Raw genomic sequence first — 19,678 nt, forward strand, 5'->3', positions numbered from 1 at the left:
TAGATTGCTTTAGTAGGATGGTCATTTCCACTATGTTATCCTACTATCCAGGTGTAAAAGAGATCTTTCCATCTTCTGATATCTTCTCTGATTTCATTCTAAAGGGATTGGAAGTGCTTGTCATACATATCGTTCACTTGCTTACTTAGAGTTACAGAAGATATTTCATGTTACTTTTAACCGTTACAAATTGTGTTGTTTTCCAAATTTCTTTCTCAACCAACTTATCATTTGTATATATAAAAAAGGCCAGCAATTTCTTAAAGTTAACTTTATTTCCACCCACTTTGCTGCAACTGTTTATCAGCTATATATGTTCTCTCAGAGAATATTTTAAGACCCCATTTTATACTATCATATCATGTGGAAATAGAGATATTTGACTTCTTTTACAATTTGTATCCCATTGTTGATTTACTTATCACAGTTTATGTTGGATTTTCCAGATGAATTTTTATATAATTTAACAACAAACATAATTCTGAATCTACTTTTGCAATTACTAGGCTTCTAGGTATTTTCTCTTATGATATTTTCATTGTATACTTTTTTATTAGATATTTAAAGCATTATTTAAAGCTTCTAGGCATTTTCTTTCTTCATAATTAATGCCTTCAATCCCAGCACTTGGCAAACAGAGGCAGGAAGGTATCTGTGAGTTTAAGGACAGCTTGGTCCACATAGTGAGTTCCAGGCTAGCCAAAGATACTCACTATGGCAATACATTGTCTGAAAATTTAATTTTATCCTTTGAAAAACTACACAGATGACCTTTCAAGCAAGCAGTCTCTACACTGGCATTGTCTCCTATGTAACAGGGAATAAAATGAGAAAAAGGTATGAGAAAATGTAGAACTCACTATGTAGACTAGGCTGGACACAAATTCATAGTGATCCATGTATATCTTCTTCCTAACTGCTCTGGTAAAACATATGCACCACCATGCCTTGATATTTTTTCTTGCTGATCTTACTTCAGTGTGTGTGTGTGTGTGTGTGTGTGTGTGTGTGTGTGTGTGTGTGTGAGAGAGAGAGAGAGAGAGAGAGAGAGAGAGAGAGAGAGAGAGAGAGAGAGAGAATTCTCCTGATCCCTTGTCCAGATCCGACAGAGGTGAGAAGAGGTTGTCAGATCCCAAGGAACTGGAGTAAATTAACTCAAGCACAGAAATCCCATAATAAGGATACATGCTCTACTATGTTCATAGCAGCCCTGTTTATAATTGCCAGATGCTGGAAAGAACCCAGGTATCCCTCAACAGAAGAGTGGATGCAAAAAATGTGGTATATCTACACAATGGAGTACTATTCAGCCATTAGAAACAATGAATTCATGAAATTCTTAGGCAAGTGGATGGAGCTAGAGAACATCATACTAAGTGAGGTAACCCAGACTCAAAAGGTGATTCATGGTATGCACTCACTAATAAGTGGATATTAACCTAGAACACTGGAATACCCAAAACATAATCCACATATCAAATGAGGTACAAGAAGAAAGGAGGAGTGGCCCCTTGTTCAGGAAAGACTCAGTGAAGCAGTATTCGGCAAAACCAGAACAACGGGGAAGTGGGAAGGGGTGGGTGGGAGGACAGGGGGAGAGAAGGGGGCTTATGGGACTTTTGGGGAGTGGGGGGCTAGAAAAGGGGAAATCATTTGAAATGTAAATAAAAAATATATCGAATAAAAAAAAAGAAATTACTGGATAATGAGTAGTCTCCATTAACCATACAGTGATTGACACAATGTAACAATTTACAACATATTTGAATGTCTAACGACTTAGTTAGAAACATATATTTGATGAACAGTTACATATTCTTTCAGATAACTCCAACCAGGATGTGAGATTCCTGCCATCCACTTGGAAATGCCCTGGGCTGTGCTTGCCTTACAACACTATGGTACATGGCTTCAACAGAGAAACTGTCTCTAGGAAACAGGGATTTCTTTATACTCATAGTGTCCATATGCCTGGCAGCGTTTTAGAGTGGGATGTCTTCCTCTTTAAGATAGTAAAACCCCATGAGTACACATTTTCAGACACTTTGAATCCAAGTATTTCTATGTCCATCAAGTAATATCTTTGGAACAAACTTTACTATACCTCTATCAAAGATGATTCCAATGGGAACTTCTGTCCTGCTTTTATGGCCAAATAAAAGCAACTCAGTCTAATATGACATAAATTTGCATAAGTGAAGGATAAGCAATAACTGAGAGACAAGGTAGACTTGAAATACCTAAATGTTTCTTGATCTTAAGACGGGGTCATATCCAACATTACTGTGTGCAAACAAACTCTTGATTTTAAAAGTAAGGAATATATAAATAAGCCTGGTTCCAAACATAATGAAAACCACTTTGGCTAAGTAGTCTTTTCTGTGCAGGCTTTGACGATGGTTGAACAATAATTTCTCCCAATGTTGCAAGGTCCAACTTTAGTTTGAACTGGGCCTGGTCTAGTAATCATGTTTAAAACAAGTCTTTAGCTAGATAAAAGAAAATACCTGAAAACGACATAGCCTAGGATATAAAGTTCTATGATTCTCTGTGACCTGTTGAATCCCTGGCCTCATATAGCTTCTCCATGCCCATATTTACCATCAGAAACTTAGCCTTCCCAGTCCTGTTACATTGTTTAAATAATGAAAAAATCCAACAACTGTGATTGAAAGAAACATCTAGTAGACACACCTAAAGTCACATCTAGTTGGCAACTCTCTAACCTTTGATAACTGGGTTCATGGTGTCTAGTTGGCTCCAAGGATTGCAGGGACTGGTGATTAAAATACAGATGCCATTGTTTGGTGGAATGCATTGGCTTCACACCAGTCTTTTGAATATTCTGACATGAATCATTTTACACAAATCACAATGAATTCCTTTGTCTTAAAGAAGTCATTTAAAGAACTTCTTTCTGGAATGGCCACCTGACCTCAGTAGGATCACATAGCATTTGGGAAGAAACATACATCCCAGTAAACCAGCACTGGAGGCCAGAATTGAAAAGATTTCCACAGCTACCATGGTTTTGCCTGTGGAGCTCAGGTAAGTGGGTATAAAAGAAATCCACACACTACAGAAAACCATCATGCTGAATGTGATTGTTTTTGCCTCATTGAAGGTGTCAGGTAGCCTTCTAGCCAGAAAAGCAATAAGCAAGCTGAGACTGGCCAGAAAGCCCAAGTACCCCAGAACACAATAGAAAGCAAGAGTGGAACCCTCATTACACAAGAGGATGATTTGTCCATACTCTGATTGCATGTCAACATCAGGGAAGGGAGGATATGTTCCCAGCCAGACTGCACAGATGCACACTTGAATGATGGAACCACAGCAGACTATAGCATTTGAGAGTCGGGTCACCATCCACATTTGTAAGGTGCTTCCTGGTTTGATGACTTTGAAGGCCATGACCACAATGAAGGTCTTTGCCAAGATAGCAGAAACAGCAACAGAAAATACAACCCCAAAAATCATTTGTCTTAAGACACAAGTGAGTGTTCTGGGTTGCCCAATGAATGTCAATGAGCAAAAGAAACAGAGCATTAAAGAAACAAGGAGGACATAACTGAGGTTTCTGTTATTTGCTCTGACAATGGCTGTGTCTCGATAGCGAATGAATAATCCTAAAATCATGGCTGAAAAGGCAGATAAACTAATGGCCACAGAGACCAAAACCATTCCCAGAGTATCTTCATGCGATAAAAATGCTATAATTTTAGGGAGACATTGATTCCTCCGCTTATTTGAATACTGATCTTCAGGACATTTGAAGCATTGATCCATACCTGAAAATGAGGCAGATTGTTTTATGACATTCAACCCATAAATTTCCAAATGTACCTATAACACCTATATCTTGCACAGAGAAATAGTTGAATTCCCTAGAAAATGTCTGTGGATATATTCACTGAAACAAGATATTGAAAAACATTTAATGAATAAGTTATTTTTTTCTGAGAGAAAAATACAGATATACTGTATACATAATATATTCAGAACATGAGTGGACTTGAACAATATGAGAGAATGAGAAATGTTGAAATGATGTTGAGAGGAAATCAGACAATATGAAAATTATATTTGTTTATGAAAGAAAGTAAAAGTTGACTTTGAGAGTTTAATATTTTTCTCTTTGTTCCATTTGTTTAGTAAATATTGTTTATTACTTGAGAACATCATATATGCATATCATGTATTTTAATCAAATCTACCCTCCTTCCCCTGCAGCTACTTCTCTTTGCCCCTCCAATAATTCTTTATCCCAACTTTATTTCTATTTTGGTTTCTTTTTCCCCACTGTGTTCACATCATGCTACCTGTATGTATATCAATATAGAGCCATCGACCATAGCATGAGCAGGAACACATATTTGAAACAAACAAACAGATGATGCTGATACAGAATTTCAAGAAGGACATAAGTAACTCCATTAAAGAAGTACAGGAGAACATGAGTCAAATGACCCTATTAAAAAACGGGGTACAGATCTAAACAAATAATTTTCACCTGAAGAAATTCAAATGGCTGAGAAGCACCTTAAGGAATGTTCAACATCATTAGTCTTCAGGGAAATGAAAATCAAAACAACCCTGAGATTTCACCTCACACCAGTCAGTATGGCTAAGGTTAAAAACTCTGGAGACGCAGGTGTTTGGAAAGCATGTGGAGAAAGAGGAACACTCCTGCACTGATGGTGGGATTTTAAGATGGTACAACCTCTATGGAAATCAATCTGGTGGTTCCTAAGAACACTAGACATGACACTTCTGGAGGATCCTGTTACACCTCTCCTGGGCATATACCCAGAGAATTCCCCAGCATGCAATAAGGCACATACTCCATTATATTCATAGCAGCCTTATTAAAAATAGCCAGAAGCTGGAAAGAACCCAGGTGTCCCTCAGTGGAGGAATGGATACAGAAGATGTGATATATTTACACAATGAAATACTACTCAACAATTAAAAACAATGAATCCATTAAATTTTTATGCAAATGGTTGAAACTGGAAAATATCATCCTAAATGAGGTAACCCAATCACAAAAGAATACACATGGAATGCAATCTCTGATAAGTGGATATTAATTAGCCCAGAAGCTCTAAATACCCAAGACACAATTAGCATAACAAATGACTCCCCTGAAGAAATAAGGAGAGGGCCCTGATTCTGGAAAGGCTTCATCTAGCATTGTAAGGGAGTACCAGGACAGAGAAAAAAAAAGGGAGTTGATTGGAGAATGGTTGGAGAGAAGAAGCCTTATGGAACATATGTTGAGGGGGGAACTGAGAAAGGGGAAATCATTTGGAATGTAAACAAAAAATATAGAAAAAAAAGAAAAAACAAGAGAACATGAGTCAACAGGTAGAAGCCCTTTAAAAGGAAACACAAAACCGCTTGAAGAAATACAAGAGAACATGGGTCAATACCTAGAAGCCCATAAAGAAGAAATACAAAAATCACTTAAAGACATACAAGAGAATAAGGGTCAATAGGCAGAAGTCCTGATAGAGGAAACACAAAAATCCCTTAAAAAATTAGAGGAGAATGCAAACAAACAAATCAAGGAACTGAACAAAACCATCCAGGATCTACAAAGGAAGTAGAAACAACTAATAAATGATAAAGGGAGACAACTTTGGACATACAAAACTTGGAAAGAAATCAGGTGCCATAGATGCAAACTTCAACAATAGAATACAGGAGATGGAGGAAAGAATCTGAGGTGCTGAAGATCCCATAGAAAACATTGACTCAACAGTCAAAGAAAATGCAAAATGAAAAAAGCTTGTAACCCAAAACACCCAGGAAATCCAGGACACAATGGGAAGACCAAACCTAAGGATTATAGGTATAGAAGAGAGTGAAGATTTACAACTTAAAGGGTCAGTAAAAATCTTCAACAAAATTAAAGAGCTCTTCCCTAATCAAAAGAAAGAGAAACCCATGGGCAGACAAGGAGCTTACAGAACTTGAAACAGGCTGCACCAGGGCAGAAATACCTCCCATCACATAAAAATCAAAACCCCAAATGTACTAAACAAAGAAAGAATATTAAAGCAGTAAGAGAAAAAGGCCAAGTAGCATATAAAGGAAGAACTATCAGAATTACATCAGACTTCTTTCCAGAGACCATGAAAACCAGAAGATCCTGAGCAGATCTCACACAGACTCTACAAGAACACAAATGCCAGCCCAGACTACTATACCCAGCAAAACTCTCAATCACTATACATGGAGAAACCAAGATATTCCATGATAAAACCAAATTTACACAATGTCTTTCCTCAAATCCAGCCCTAAAAAGGATAATAAGTCAAAAATGACCATACAACAAGGGCAACTACATCCTGCAAAAAGCAACATAGTAATCTAATTTCAACAAACCCTAAAGAAGATACCCACACAAACATAAAAATAACATCAAAAATAAACAGAAAACAACAATCACTATTCCTTAATATCTCTTAAAATCAATGGACTCAATTGCCCAATAAAAAGACAGAGACTAAAAGACTGGATACATAAACAGGACCCCAAATTTTATGGCATACAGGAAACCTACCATGTTGTCAAAGAAAAACACTACCTCAGAGTAGAAGGCTGGAAAATAATTTTCCAAGAAAATGGTCCGAGGAAATAAGCTTGAGTAGCCATTCTAATACAAGAAAAAATCAACTTTCAACCTAAAGTCATCATAAAAGACACGGAAGGACACTTCATACTCATCAAAAGAAAACTCTGCCAAGAAGAACTCTCAATTCTGAACATATATACTCTAAAGGGCACACTCAGTCATAAAAGAAACTTTACTAAACCCCAAAGCACACATTGCACCTCACACAATGATTGTGGGTGATTTTAACACTCCACTCTCCTCAATCAGGGAACACAAATTATCAGAGACACAGTGAAACAAATTGAAGTTTTGTACCAAATGGATTTAAAAGATATCTATATAACATTTCAACCTAAATCATAAGAATAGACCTTCTTCTCACCACCTTATGGTATCTTCTTCAAAATTGACCACATAATTGGTCACAAAACAGACCTCAACAGATATGAGAAGATTGAAGTGATTCCATGCCTCCTATCAGATAACTACAGATTAAGACTGGTCTTCAATAGCAACAAAAAAAAACAGAAAGCCCATATAAACATGGAAGATGAACAATGTTCTACTCAATTATACCTTGGTCAAGGAAGAAATAAGGTTAGAAATTAAAGACTTATCAGAATTTAATGAAAATGAAGGCACGAAATTCCCAAACTTATGGGACACAATGAAAGCAGTCCTAAGAGGAAAACCTATAACCCTGAGTGCCTCCAAAAAGAAACTGTAGAGAGTATACACTAGCTTCTTAATGGCACACCTGAAAACTCTGGAAAAGAAAGAAGCTAATACAGTGAAGAAGAGTAGAAGGCAGGAAATCATCAAACTCAGGGCCAAAATCAACGAAGTTTAAACAAAAAGAACCATACAATGAATCAACAAAACTAGGAGCTGGCTCTTTGAAAAAAATCAACAAAGATAGATAAATGGTACGCCATACTAATCAGAGGGCACAGAGACAGTATCCAAATTAACAAAGATCTTTACCAACCTTACATTAGACAGAGGGCTAATATCCAATATATACAAAGAACTCAAGATGTTAGTCCAGAGAACCAAATAACACTGGTAAAAAATGGGGTAAAGAGCTAAACAAAGAATTTTCAACTGAGGTATATTGTACGGCTGAGAAGCACCTAAATAAATGTTCAACATGCTTTTTCATCAGGGAAATGCAAATCAAAATAGCACTGAGATTTCACCTCACACTGGTCAGGATGGCTAAGATCAAAAACTAAGGGGACAGCAGGTGCTGGAGAGGTTGTGGAGAAAAAGGAACACTCCTCCACTACTGGTGGGATTGCAAAGAGGTATTACCACTCTGGAAATTAGTTTGGTGGTTACTCAAAAAACTGGGCATAATACTACTACTGGAGGACTCTGCTATACCACTCCTGGGCATATACCCAGAGGATTATACAGCATGTAATAAGAACACATGCTCTACTATGTTCATAGAAGTCCTATTTATAATAGCCAGAAGCTGGAAAGAACCAAGCTGTCCCCCAACAGAGGAATAGATACAGAAAATGTGTTCTATATACACAATGGAGTGCTATTCAGCCATTAAAAACAATGAATTTATGAAATTCTTAAACCAGTGTATGAAATTGGAAAATATCATTCTTAGTGATGCAATCCAGTCACAGAATAACACTCATGGTATGCATTCACTGATAAATGGATATTAGCCCAGAAGCTTGGAATACCCAAGACACATTTCACATATCAAATCATGCCCAATAAGGAGGAAGAACCAAATATGGATTTTTGGGTCCTTTATAGAAAGAAGAAAACATACCCACAGAAGGAGATACAGAGACAAAAATTGGAGCAGAGTCTGAGGGAAAGACCATCCAGAGACTACCCCACCCAGGTGTCCATCCTATACACAGTCACACAACCCAGACACTATTGTGGCTGCCCACAAGTGCTCGCTGACTGGAGCATGATATACCTATCACCTGGGAGGCTCTCCTAGTGCCTGACAAATACAGAAAGGAACACTCTCAGCCAGCCTTTCTAGTGCCACATGAGGAATAACAATATGAGTCATCCAGTACTCCCAGAGGCCCCAGGGAGAAAACCATCAATGAAAGAATACAAATGGAGTTACCCACAACTCCAGATGTAGGTAGCAGAGGCTGGCCTTGTTAGATACCAAAGGGAGGAGAGGCCCTTGGTCCTGGAAAGATTTAATGCAGTAGTGTAGAGGAATCCCAGGACAGGGAAGCAGGGGAGGGTTGATTGGGGAAGAGGACATGGCTTATGGGATTTTCAGGTGAGGGGGGAAACAGGAAAGGGGACAATATTTGAAATGAAAATAAAGAATATATCTAATAAAAATTATGCATTTTAAATTTCAATGAACCTGTGGTGCTAAAGACAGATAAAATATGTTGCATTTTAATGGATACATATGTAAACAATCTATCTTGTAAACTTCTTATTCAAATGAATATTTTAATTTATGTTTGTACTTTAATGAACTTCTGTAAAAAAGGACTTGGTTGAAAAAAATCATGTACTTTATTTGCCTAGAAATAGTGCAAAACACTAGTAATGAATACCTTGGAGGCCAATACTATATCAAAGCAGGAGGTGAGAACAAGACTGGAAGGAGAAGAACAGCACAGTAGAATAACTTAGAGATTATAAGAGATCTTAGATATTAAAAAGGAACTTAGAAATTGGGAAGATATTTTTAATGAGAGAGTTTTTGGAGTAGAGAATTATTTGGAGATGAACTTGGAAATAAATATTAAAATCGCGTTTCAAAGTGTCCCTTTTTCTTCCAGAGACTTTCCTTAGCAGGCTCCAAGTCTCAGCCTCCAAGTTGATGCAGAGATAAGAAGGAAGGCTACTTTACATAATCCCCAACGCTTTTATTATGAGGTTCTAAATGCCAGAGGCTATAGTTTCTGGCCCCTAGAAGAACTGAGAGGCAGGCCAGGTACTACTGCAAAGTAACTTAAACTTAAGTCAGGTAAATATTTCATTATTGAAAAGCATCTATAAATATCTCACAAGCCAAGACTTGCTCTCCATCCACCACCACTCAACTCTTTACCACCTCAGCTACCTCCAAGAGAGAACTAGATTGTCAGAGCAGGTCTCTAACAGGAACACCTAGAAACTAAAACTCTCTAGCATTTACTGTCATCTATGTTTAGGAACAGTAATATTTTCTTTTGATTCTTTCATTTTGTTTTTTATCCAAGGATGTATCATTGTTCTAGAAATAATGCTGAAGGCAATACATTTTAGGTGAATGGTTTTTCTTAGGGTGAAAAACTCTTGTTTCTGACAAGTTCTTTAATATCCTAGAGTAAAATCAGATTAGAATTTACCACTAGAAAAAATTTTATGGTGACAATGGCATGATCTGTGGATACAGTTGAATCTAGGGCTGCATATAAAGCTTTAGGTTCTACTCCCAGCACAAAAATGTGTTAAAAATATGATGATGGTAGAAATATTATTCTCAGAAATTTTAGTAAACTAGAAAGATATCACCCAATTAAAACACTTATTTTCAGTAAATGTAAACTTGCAAATCACTCAGATTCCTCCCTGCACATCACTCACAGTCCCACACATCACTCACAGCCCTGCACATCACTCACAGCCCTGCACATCACTCACAGCCCTTCATATCACTCACAGCCTCACATCACTCACAGCCCCACAAATCATTCATCCTCTGAGATCTCTCAGTGCTTGTTTATACTGTGACCCGATGCTGGCTTACCATACCAAGGAATGCATAATGACAGCTCCCTCAAGAATCAAAGTATTTCAAAGGCAACCTTTTAGTTCATACAGGATATATGTATTTAATCATAAACAAATTGTTATGATGGAGTTTCTACAATTCACCATAGGAAGTAAACCCTGGGTCCCAGTGTCCCAGTGTCCCAGTGTCCCAGTGTCCCAGTGTCCCAGTGTCCCAGGGTTCCAGAAAATGTATTTGCCATCAATGTCACTCTGATACATTCTTTTCAGCAGTTGCTCTCACTTGACAAGTCTGTATTTTGTCTCAACTGACTCTAGGTTTTATGACTTTAGCACTTTATATATTTTCTCAAAAGTCTTATTTCCATGTAAATAAAAATATTGCTTATATTAATATTTATTGTAAGCATGACATAAGGTCATGCTCTATAATGCACCTCATAGTTTAGGGTGTACAGGGAGTACTAGCTGTTTATAGTATACACAGAGCACTAACCTTACCCATTAATACTGCTCTAGCTATAGTAGAATCAGTAGTGAAAAACAGGAAACCAAAGAAAAGAAACTTAAACTCCAAGCAGATGTGCAGAAGACAAAGCTGGACCAGATACAGGAGAACACTCCTGTGGTCATAGTCACCAGGAGGCTCAGCCTGTGGGATTGCTGGAACCCAGGAGTTTGAGATCAATACACACAGCATAGCAAATAAAACAAACAGATAAATATATATCAATAACAAAAATGACTGGGTTGAGATCAATGTTTTTCATTGTTTTTTGTTTTCTTTTTCTTTTTTATTTTTTTATTTGATATATTTTTTATTTACATTTCAAATGATTTTCCTTTTTCTGGCCCCCACTCCCCGAAAGTCCCATAAGCCTGCATCCCTCCCCCTGTTCTCCCATCCACCCCATCCCACTTCCCTGTTCTGGTTTTGCCCTATACTGCTACACTGAGAATTTCCAGAACCAGGCCACTCCTGAATTCTTCTTGTACATCATTTAATTTGTGGATTATGTTTTGGGTATTCCAATTTTCAAGGCTAATATCCACTAATTAGTGAGTGCTTACCATGATTAATCTTTTGAGACTGGGTTACCTCACTTAGTATGATGTTCTCCAGCTCCATCCATTTGTATAAGAATTTCATGAATTCATTGCTTCTAATGGCTGAATAGTACTACATTGTGTATACCACATATACCACATTTTTCTGCATCCATTCTTCCGTTGAGGGATACCTGGGTTCTTTCCAGCTTCTGGCTATTATAAATAGGGCTGCTATGAAAATAGTGGAGCACGTATCCTCATTACCTGCTGGGGAATCCTCTGGGTATATGCCCAGGAGTGGTATAGCAGGATCCTCTGGCAGTGATGTGCCCAGTTTTCTGAGGAACCACCAGACTGATTTCCAGAGTGGTTATACCAATTTGCAATCCCACCAGCAGTGGAGGCATGTTCCTCTTTGTCTACATCATGGAATACTTGCTGACTCCTGAATTTTTAATCTTAGCCATTCAGACTGGTATAAGGTGAAATCTCAGGGTTGTTTTGAATTGCATTTTCCTAATGACTAATGAAGTTGTGCATTTTTTAAGATGCTTCTCAGCCATCCGAAGTTCTTAGGGGGAAAATTCTTTGTTTAGCTCTGTACCCCATTTTTAATAGGGTTATTTGGCTTTCTGGGGTCTAACTTCTTGAGTTCTTAGTATATACTGGATATTAGCCCTCTATCAGATGTAGGGTTGGTGAAGATCTTTTCCCAATTTGTTGATTGCCGATTTGTCCTTTTGATGGTTTTCTTTACCTTACAGAAACTGTAATTTCATGAGATCCCACTCAGGGCTAAAATCAATCGAGTGAAAACAAAGAGAACCATACAAAGAATCAATGAATCCAGGATCTGGTTCTTTGAGAAAATCAACAAGATAGATAAACACTTAGCAAGCCTGAACAAAGGGCACAGAGAAAGTATCCAAATTAAAATTAGAAATGAAAAGGGGGATATAACAACAGAAAGTGAGGAAATTCAAAAAAATAATCAGATCCTACTATAAAAGCCTATACTCAACACAACTGGAGAATCTGGAGGACATGGACAATTTACTAGACAGATACCAAATACCAAAATTAAATCAGGACCAAATAGATCATCTAAAAAGTCCCACAACCCTTAAAGAAATAGATGGGGTCATAGAAAGTCTTCTAACCAAAAAAAGGACAGGACCAGATGGTTTCAGTGCAGTATTCTATCAGACCTTCAAAGAAGACCTAACACCAATACTCTTCAAACTATTCCACAAAATAAAAATGGAAGAAACACTACCCAACTCCTTCTACACAGCCACAATTATAGTGATACCACGACCACACAAAGATCCAACAAAGAAAGAGAACCAATTTCCCTGATGAACATCAATGCAAAAATACTCAATAAAATTCTTGCCAACCGAATCCAAGAACACATAAAAACAATCATCTACCATGATCAAGTAGGTTTTGTCCCAAGGATCTAGGGATGGTTCAATATACAGAAATCCATCAATGCAATCCACTACATAAACAAACTCAAAGAAAAAAACCACATTGTCATTTCATTGAATAAAATTCAGCATCCTTTCATGCTTAAAGTCTTGGAAAGAACAGGAATTCAAGGCCCATACTTAAACATAGTAAAAGCAATATACAGCAAACTGGTAGCCAACATCAAACTAAATGAAGAGAAAGTGGCAGGTTATAAAATCAACTCAAGCAAATGAGTAGCCTTCATATACTCAAAGGATAAGCAGGCTGAGAAAGAAATTAGGGAAATGACACCCTTCACAATAGCCACAAGCAGTATAAAGTACCTTGGTGTGACTCTGATCAACAAGTGAAAGATCTGTATTGTAAGAACTTCAAGGCTCTGAAGAAGGAAATGGAAGAAGACCACAGAAAATGGAAAAATCTCCCATGCTCATGGATTGGCAGGATTAATATAGCTAAAATGGCCATTTTGCCAAAAGCAATATATAGATTCAATGCAATAACCATAAAAATCCCAATTCAGTTCTTCATAGAGCTAGTTAGAAAGAGCAATTCTCAAATTCAGCTGGAATAACAAAAAACCCAGGATAGATAAAACTATTCTCAACAACAAAAGAAATTCTGGGGGAATCAGTACCCCTGACCTCAAGCAATACTACAGAGCAATAGTGTTAAAAACTACATGGTATTGGTACAGTGACAGGCAGGTGGATCAATGGAATAGGATTGAAGATCCAGAAATGTACCCACACATCTATGGCCACTTGATACTCGACAAAAGAGCTGAAAATATCCACTGGAAAAAGCCTTTTCAAAAAATGGTGCTGGTTCATCTGGAGGTCAGCATGCAGAAGAATGCGAATTGATACTTACTTATCTCCTTGTACTAAGCTCAACTCCAAATTGATCAAGGACCTCCACATAAAGCTAGACACTCTGAAGCTAATAGAAAAGAAATGGGGGAAGACCATTGAGGACATCCGTAGAGCTTATGCTCTAAGATCAAGGCTTGTTTTGTTTTTCAAGACATGGTTTCTCTCTTCAGCGCTGGCTGTAGTGGAACTCACTCTGTGGATAAGAATTGCCTTGAACTCAGATAAGCACATACTGAGAGTCGGCTTTAAGAACTTTGCCACCTCATCCAAGCATTAATTTGTTTTAAAATATTAAGAGTCAGCCACATAAATATAACTGTGTCTTCAGGTGTTGTATTTTCACCCCTATCTAGTGGGGCATTATTTCCACATTCAGAACCATTTCTAGAAATTTCCACATTTAGAACCATCTTATAAATACCTGTTTCATTTGTAATCTCTCCAGCTGGACATGGGACACAGTAATAACAACAGATTGCATACCAACCGACTGGTATTTTTCTAAATCCAAGGGGGCAACTTTGTTTGCAAAGAGAAAAATGAATCTGCATAGGAGACATGAGAGGAGCAAAGGCAGTCAGCTCATGACATTCAGTATTAGCATCGAGATGGTAAATTTCAGCAGAACATCTGTGTACTATAAGAAAGAAGTATCAGACTTTTAGAGAGTATGAAGCCAAAATGCCTGTTTCTCCCTATCCCTAATTCTCTTTTTAAACTGTTGCTTTATTTTATTTCATTGTTTGATTGATTTTCTTGCTTTCATTTATTTCATTTTATTTATTTCATATATTTTGATCATCTCCTTCCCTTCTCCCATCTCTGTTCAGGTCCTCACCTTCTCTCAACCTGCCCAAAATTGAGTTCTTTCTCAAAAAAACAGACTGAAGTCCCCAAAACTCAACTAAGTATCAAAACCTTGAAAATAAAACACAACAGCACAAAAAGCAAAAGAAATAAAAACAAAACTGTAACTAAATAAAAGATGGCTTCTGGCTATTTAATTATCACTATTCTGGTGGTAGGAGCTGATGGCTTTGGACAATTAATTGGTTTTGCTTATCCTGGGCCAAAAGCTGATGTCTTCTTGCAGGTTACGCATCCTGCAGCAGAAAAGAAAGAAAGAAAGAAAGAAAGAAAGAAAGAAAGAAAGAAAGAAAGAAAGAAAGAAAGAAAGAAAGAAAGAAAGAAAGAAAGAAAGAAAGAAAGAAAGGAAGGAAGGAAGGAAGGAAGGAAGGAAGGAAGGAGGGAAGGAAGGAAGGAGGGAAGGAAGGAAGGAGGGAAGGAGGGAGAGAGGGAGAGAGGGAGGGAGGGAGGGAGGGAAGGAAGAAAGGAGGGAGGGAGAGAGGAAGGAAGGAAGGAAGGAAGGAAGAAAGAAAGAAAGAAAGAAAGAAAGAAAGAAAGAAAGAAAGAAAGAAAGAAAGAAAGAAAGAAAGAAAGAAAGAAAAAAGGAGGGAGGGAAGGAAGGAAGGAAGGAAGGAAGGAAAGAAAGAAAGAAGGAAAGAAAGAAAGAAAGAAAGAAAGAAAGAAAGAAAGAAAGAAAGAAAGAAAGAAAGAAAGAAAGAAAGAAAGAAAGAAAGAAAGAAAGGAAGGAAGGAAGGAAGGAAGGAAGGAAGGACAGAGGGAGGCAGTGAAAAAGGGAGGTAGGGAGGGGTGGAAGGAATGAAGGAAGAAAGGAAGGAAAAGGAAGGAAGGTAGGAAAGAATTGATGAAGGAAGGAAGAAAAGAAAAGAGAAAAAGAAAGGAAGAAAAGAAATTAAGAAAGTCAAAGGGCACAGAAAAACAAACACACAGTGGGAGAAGCACAAAGAGGCTACTCCAAATCTTTATTATTGCTTTCAGTGTTTTTATAGGTTTTCTGTTACAAAATCTATGTAAAAAAATTACCTCATACACAAAATGTTAAAAAAAAAAAGGAATTACAGCAGAAAGGATATAAATTCAAAGCATTTTTTCTTTGTATCAGTTCGTTATAAGTTAAAAGCAACAGTTTCATATGGTCTTGCTTTTCCACAGTGAACACCTATGGGATATTTCTTAGATCTATAATTTAATAAATGTTTTCTCATTGATAATTAATTTTTTCCAATCTGTTTTTTTCTAGCACAATTAATCCAAGAAACATGAAGGTATAAAGAGCTCTATTTGCAAATTTTATTTTATAGGGTCTTTGAGAATACTTGTATCAATTTAGGAGCTCTTTAAAATCATGATCAGTAATTAGAAAATCATCAATTCATCAGAACACCTTTATTACATCAAAGTATATCTTCATATTGATTCTGAAGGAAATGTACCAAATAAAATGAGTAAATATACAGGAAATTAAGCTGCATAATACTGTGAGGAAAGAGGAGCAATATCTAAGTCAAAGTATCTGTGTGCACCCTGATACTCTCAGAGTGCACCCATTACAACCACTCAAAACTGTGGACTATCTCCAGGATTTTACCCACTTGTCATAGCATTTTCTAGATGGCTTCTGTTAGAAACATAAAATAATAATGCATGAGGGTTGGGGGGCAATGAGTTTTACTTGCACAACTTGTACAGAGACAGGTTGTAGAGAGTACAAGTAAGACACAGGTAATGACAGAACCAGGAGAACTTGAGAAGGAGCCAAAAGATTAATACATATTGACAAACTTACTATGAAGCAAAGCAGAGCAAATTCAGTCAGAAACTGAGAGAAGTCAGATTGAAACAATCAGCTTGAAGAAGACATTGAGCCAGAATACCTGAGTTGAACCAGCCAGCCAGAACTCAGAAGGAGGAAGCAATGGGGAGCTTCTTCAGCTTTAAGTCTCAAAGGCTGTAAATGTTCTAAAACTAGAATAGACTATAGGAGACTAGAAGCATCCTGAAGTAGAATTAGGATAGCAGGTGGAGGCAGTAAGCCTCAGAGATGACAATTAACTTCATAAAATCAAAGTTATATTTATAAGTCCAAATAATTGGGGAGACTGGGTTCATCCACATGTGTTTATTTTATTTATTTACTGAAGGCAGTTACTTCCACTAAAGCCTTGACCACTATGACCAATCCAAATAGCTGTCCAAGATGTTGTTTCTTTTTTCTTTTTTCTTTCTAGGTAAGGCATGGGTGTATCTGATCTTTACAAGAATGAAATCATCTGAAGAATTAATCCAAAATGCATCTGTAATACTTACAGTGATTCATAGGCATAAAATTCTGGTATTCAGCATTAGAAAGGACAAAATAAGGGAACTCTCAGCCTGATGGCACTCAACATTCCCTTAACCCTGTTCTCTGAGGAATTCCACTCTAAAAACAACATACAGTGCTTGTGGGACCATGGTGTGTGTAGCTTGGTTGGGCAAGGCCACTCTGGAGACTCAACTCCATAATCCTGTGGCCATCAGTCTCACATGTGGAATGCCCCACTCCCTAGTGTTCTGGCTGGACTCCACCTCTGCAGTCACCTGGCTACAGGCAGGCTTTCCCTGCCCCTTGGTTACCTGGCAATACCAGGTAACCCAGCTTACTATAAATGGATTTTTCCTGCCCATTCTAGTTCTCTTTTATCCTTCTCCCTTCTCTGTCTCTGTCTCTGTCTCTCTATCTGTCTATCTATCTATCTATCTATCACTTATCTCTCATTCTCTCTTTCAAGTTGTCATGTTCATGCCTCATCTCTCTATCTTCTCTTTTTCCTTTTCTCATTTTAGTCTTTTAATAATAAAACATAAAACTATGAACTGTCTCTTTTATTAAACCCGCCGTGTAAAAGCACAGAACAAGCCTCAGAATTTCCAGCTGACATGGGAATGGATCCAAGCCAGACTCCACTCAGCCTGATGAGCCCCCTCACAGCTAAATAGCTTCACCTATAACAGGTATTCAGGGCTGTGCTAATGGCCCTACCTGTTAGCCCTGCAGCTCCAGTCCTGTGGCCTTCAGTATCTTTGGTCCTGCTGGTGTTCCTATCCCTTGGGATCTGCATGCCAGAGCTCTTCTATGAAGGACCTCCTGCCACCATCACAGGCACACTCTCCTCCTTTTTTTTTCTCCACAAGTGCTAACTTTAAAGATACTCACCTGATTGTTGTATACACCTAAATTTATGAGTTTGTCATTTAGGGAAAGATGCTGAACACTGTGAGATTCAAACAGATATTCGCCAACTTTCACTTGAGCTTTGGTACCATTCTGCAGAGAATGGTAATTAAAGATGTCAAGCTTGGTTGCTGAATCTTCCTGGGTCACAATGTTCTCCTCATTGATGTTTCTTCCAAGTTTGCCCTTTTGTAAGAATGGATGGAGCTAAAAGAGAAAATAACTGTCAGAAATTTCAGTATACCTCACTGGGATGCAAATAAACCTGGTTAGTATAATTGCACTCTCTTTCACAAACTGTATGTTCCTGTGGCTTTGATTTTTGTTTAATTTATCAATTATTTATCATAAGGCTAGCACATGTATGACTATACGAAGACATTAACATAGTTATATGTTTTTAAGCAAATCTATCAATACTATTCAGGTTTATTTCTGAACTTTTCTCTGTCACTCAGTGATGACTCTGGCAGACAGATTCTAAATTTTGAGATTTACAATTTGAAAAATTATGAAAAATAAAAATGATTTGAATGAGGTTGTTTTAATTTGAATAAGAGGTTTTCAGAAAAGCCATAATTTTTCACCACTATACATAACTCAAGAAAGTTCAAATAAAATAAATTTTCAGATTTTAAAATATGAAATTTCCAAATAAGGAAGGAGGCAAAAGAAGAATACCTGTGGTACAGAAATGTATAGGAACATTTGATGGAGACCTGAAAAAATGTATCAGAGTCAGAGAGAATAGAGTAGGGTAAGTTAACCAAACCTGAAGATTATGAAGAAGTCATATATAGCTACAACTTTAAGCTAGTTACAAAGTAAAAGGCAACTTAAAAAGAATTTAAACAGAGGTATTACAGTTTATTATATATAAAATATCCTTGTGGCAGTTAAGAATTCCCCAAAAGATCCCAATACAATGCAGGTTATGATCATTGCCTTTGGTTACACATATAAACCAGATGGTAATACCCTACTGCTAAAGACACCACACACTTTGCTGCAGGACACAGCAGTGAGGCCAGAACTAATGTGAAAATTTTCACACTGTTGTCTATTCTGCTTGTCTTTCTGGCACATTTCACTCTGGTAGTAGCTAAACAACAAGCTGCTGAGGAAGTAAAGTCAGCAAAGGCCTTTCCCAACTGTAGACCTTGCATTCTATAATACCCACTTTCCAGACATGATATGCATACTGAGGAAATACTGGCACAACTGTTATGGGAATAAACAACTTCTTGCACATGGTATTTCAGGAAGTCCTAACAAGACAGACTCATGTCTGATACTACAAATGTATTTTAGATCAATATCTTGGGAGATCATAAGTCATATGGGTGTGCCCACTACTTCTGTTTGGCTAAGAAGACACTTTATTGAATTTACTCCTGAATATTTATATACATAGAATCCTGCTATTGTCAGATTATATCAGAGAATTTCTCTATGCCACAGATATGGATTGATCATATTGAAATAGGACAGCCATGAGAGGATTCCCAAGTCATAGAAACCATTGGGAAAGAGGGGATTGAGAGAATGAACAAATCAGATGCTGGTTAGGAGGTCCATGAACTACTGTCTTTTAGGTATGACATGGTCATGGCACTCAGGAGCTTATGATAGCGAAGTCTGCCTGTATAGAAACAGAACAAGATCGAGCCCATAAAAATGTTTAACTTCAGATGAGGGAGGAAGTTTATGGGGTCAAGCCCATCACATGAACAATTTAAGAATTTAAAAGATTCTAAAGGAGAGGAACTCATTGTCGTTAGACATACCAACATTTTTTAATTCCTTCTGCCTCATTGGATAACTGCATATTCATGCCCATAT

At 37.4% G+C, this 19,678-nt stretch overlaps 1 protein-coding gene across 1 annotated transcript in view; it reads right to left on the reverse strand.

The window, feature by feature from the left end:
- Positions 1–2,898: 2,898 nt before the first annotated feature.
- LOC127677655 (vomeronasal type-2 receptor 26-like) overlaps positions 2,899–19,678 on the reverse strand; it is a 37,907-nt gene continuing 21,127 nt past the window's right edge. The window contains exons 4-6 of the mRNA XM_052172688.1: positions 17,819–18,043; positions 14,180–14,303; positions 2,899–3,791 (exon numbers count right to left, since the gene is read on the reverse strand). Coding sequence (XP_052028648.1) covers positions 2,899–3,791; positions 14,180–14,303; positions 17,819–18,043 — 1,242 coding nt within the window. The remainder of the gene's footprint in view (positions 3,792–14,179; positions 14,304–17,818; positions 18,044–19,678) is intronic.

The sequence above is a fragment of the Apodemus sylvaticus genome, chromosome 2 (assembly GCF_947179515.1).
Source record: "Apodemus sylvaticus chromosome 2, mApoSyl1.1, whole genome shotgun sequence".
NCBI classification, from domain to species: domain Eukaryota; kingdom Metazoa; phylum Chordata; class Mammalia; order Rodentia; family Muridae; genus Apodemus; species Apodemus sylvaticus.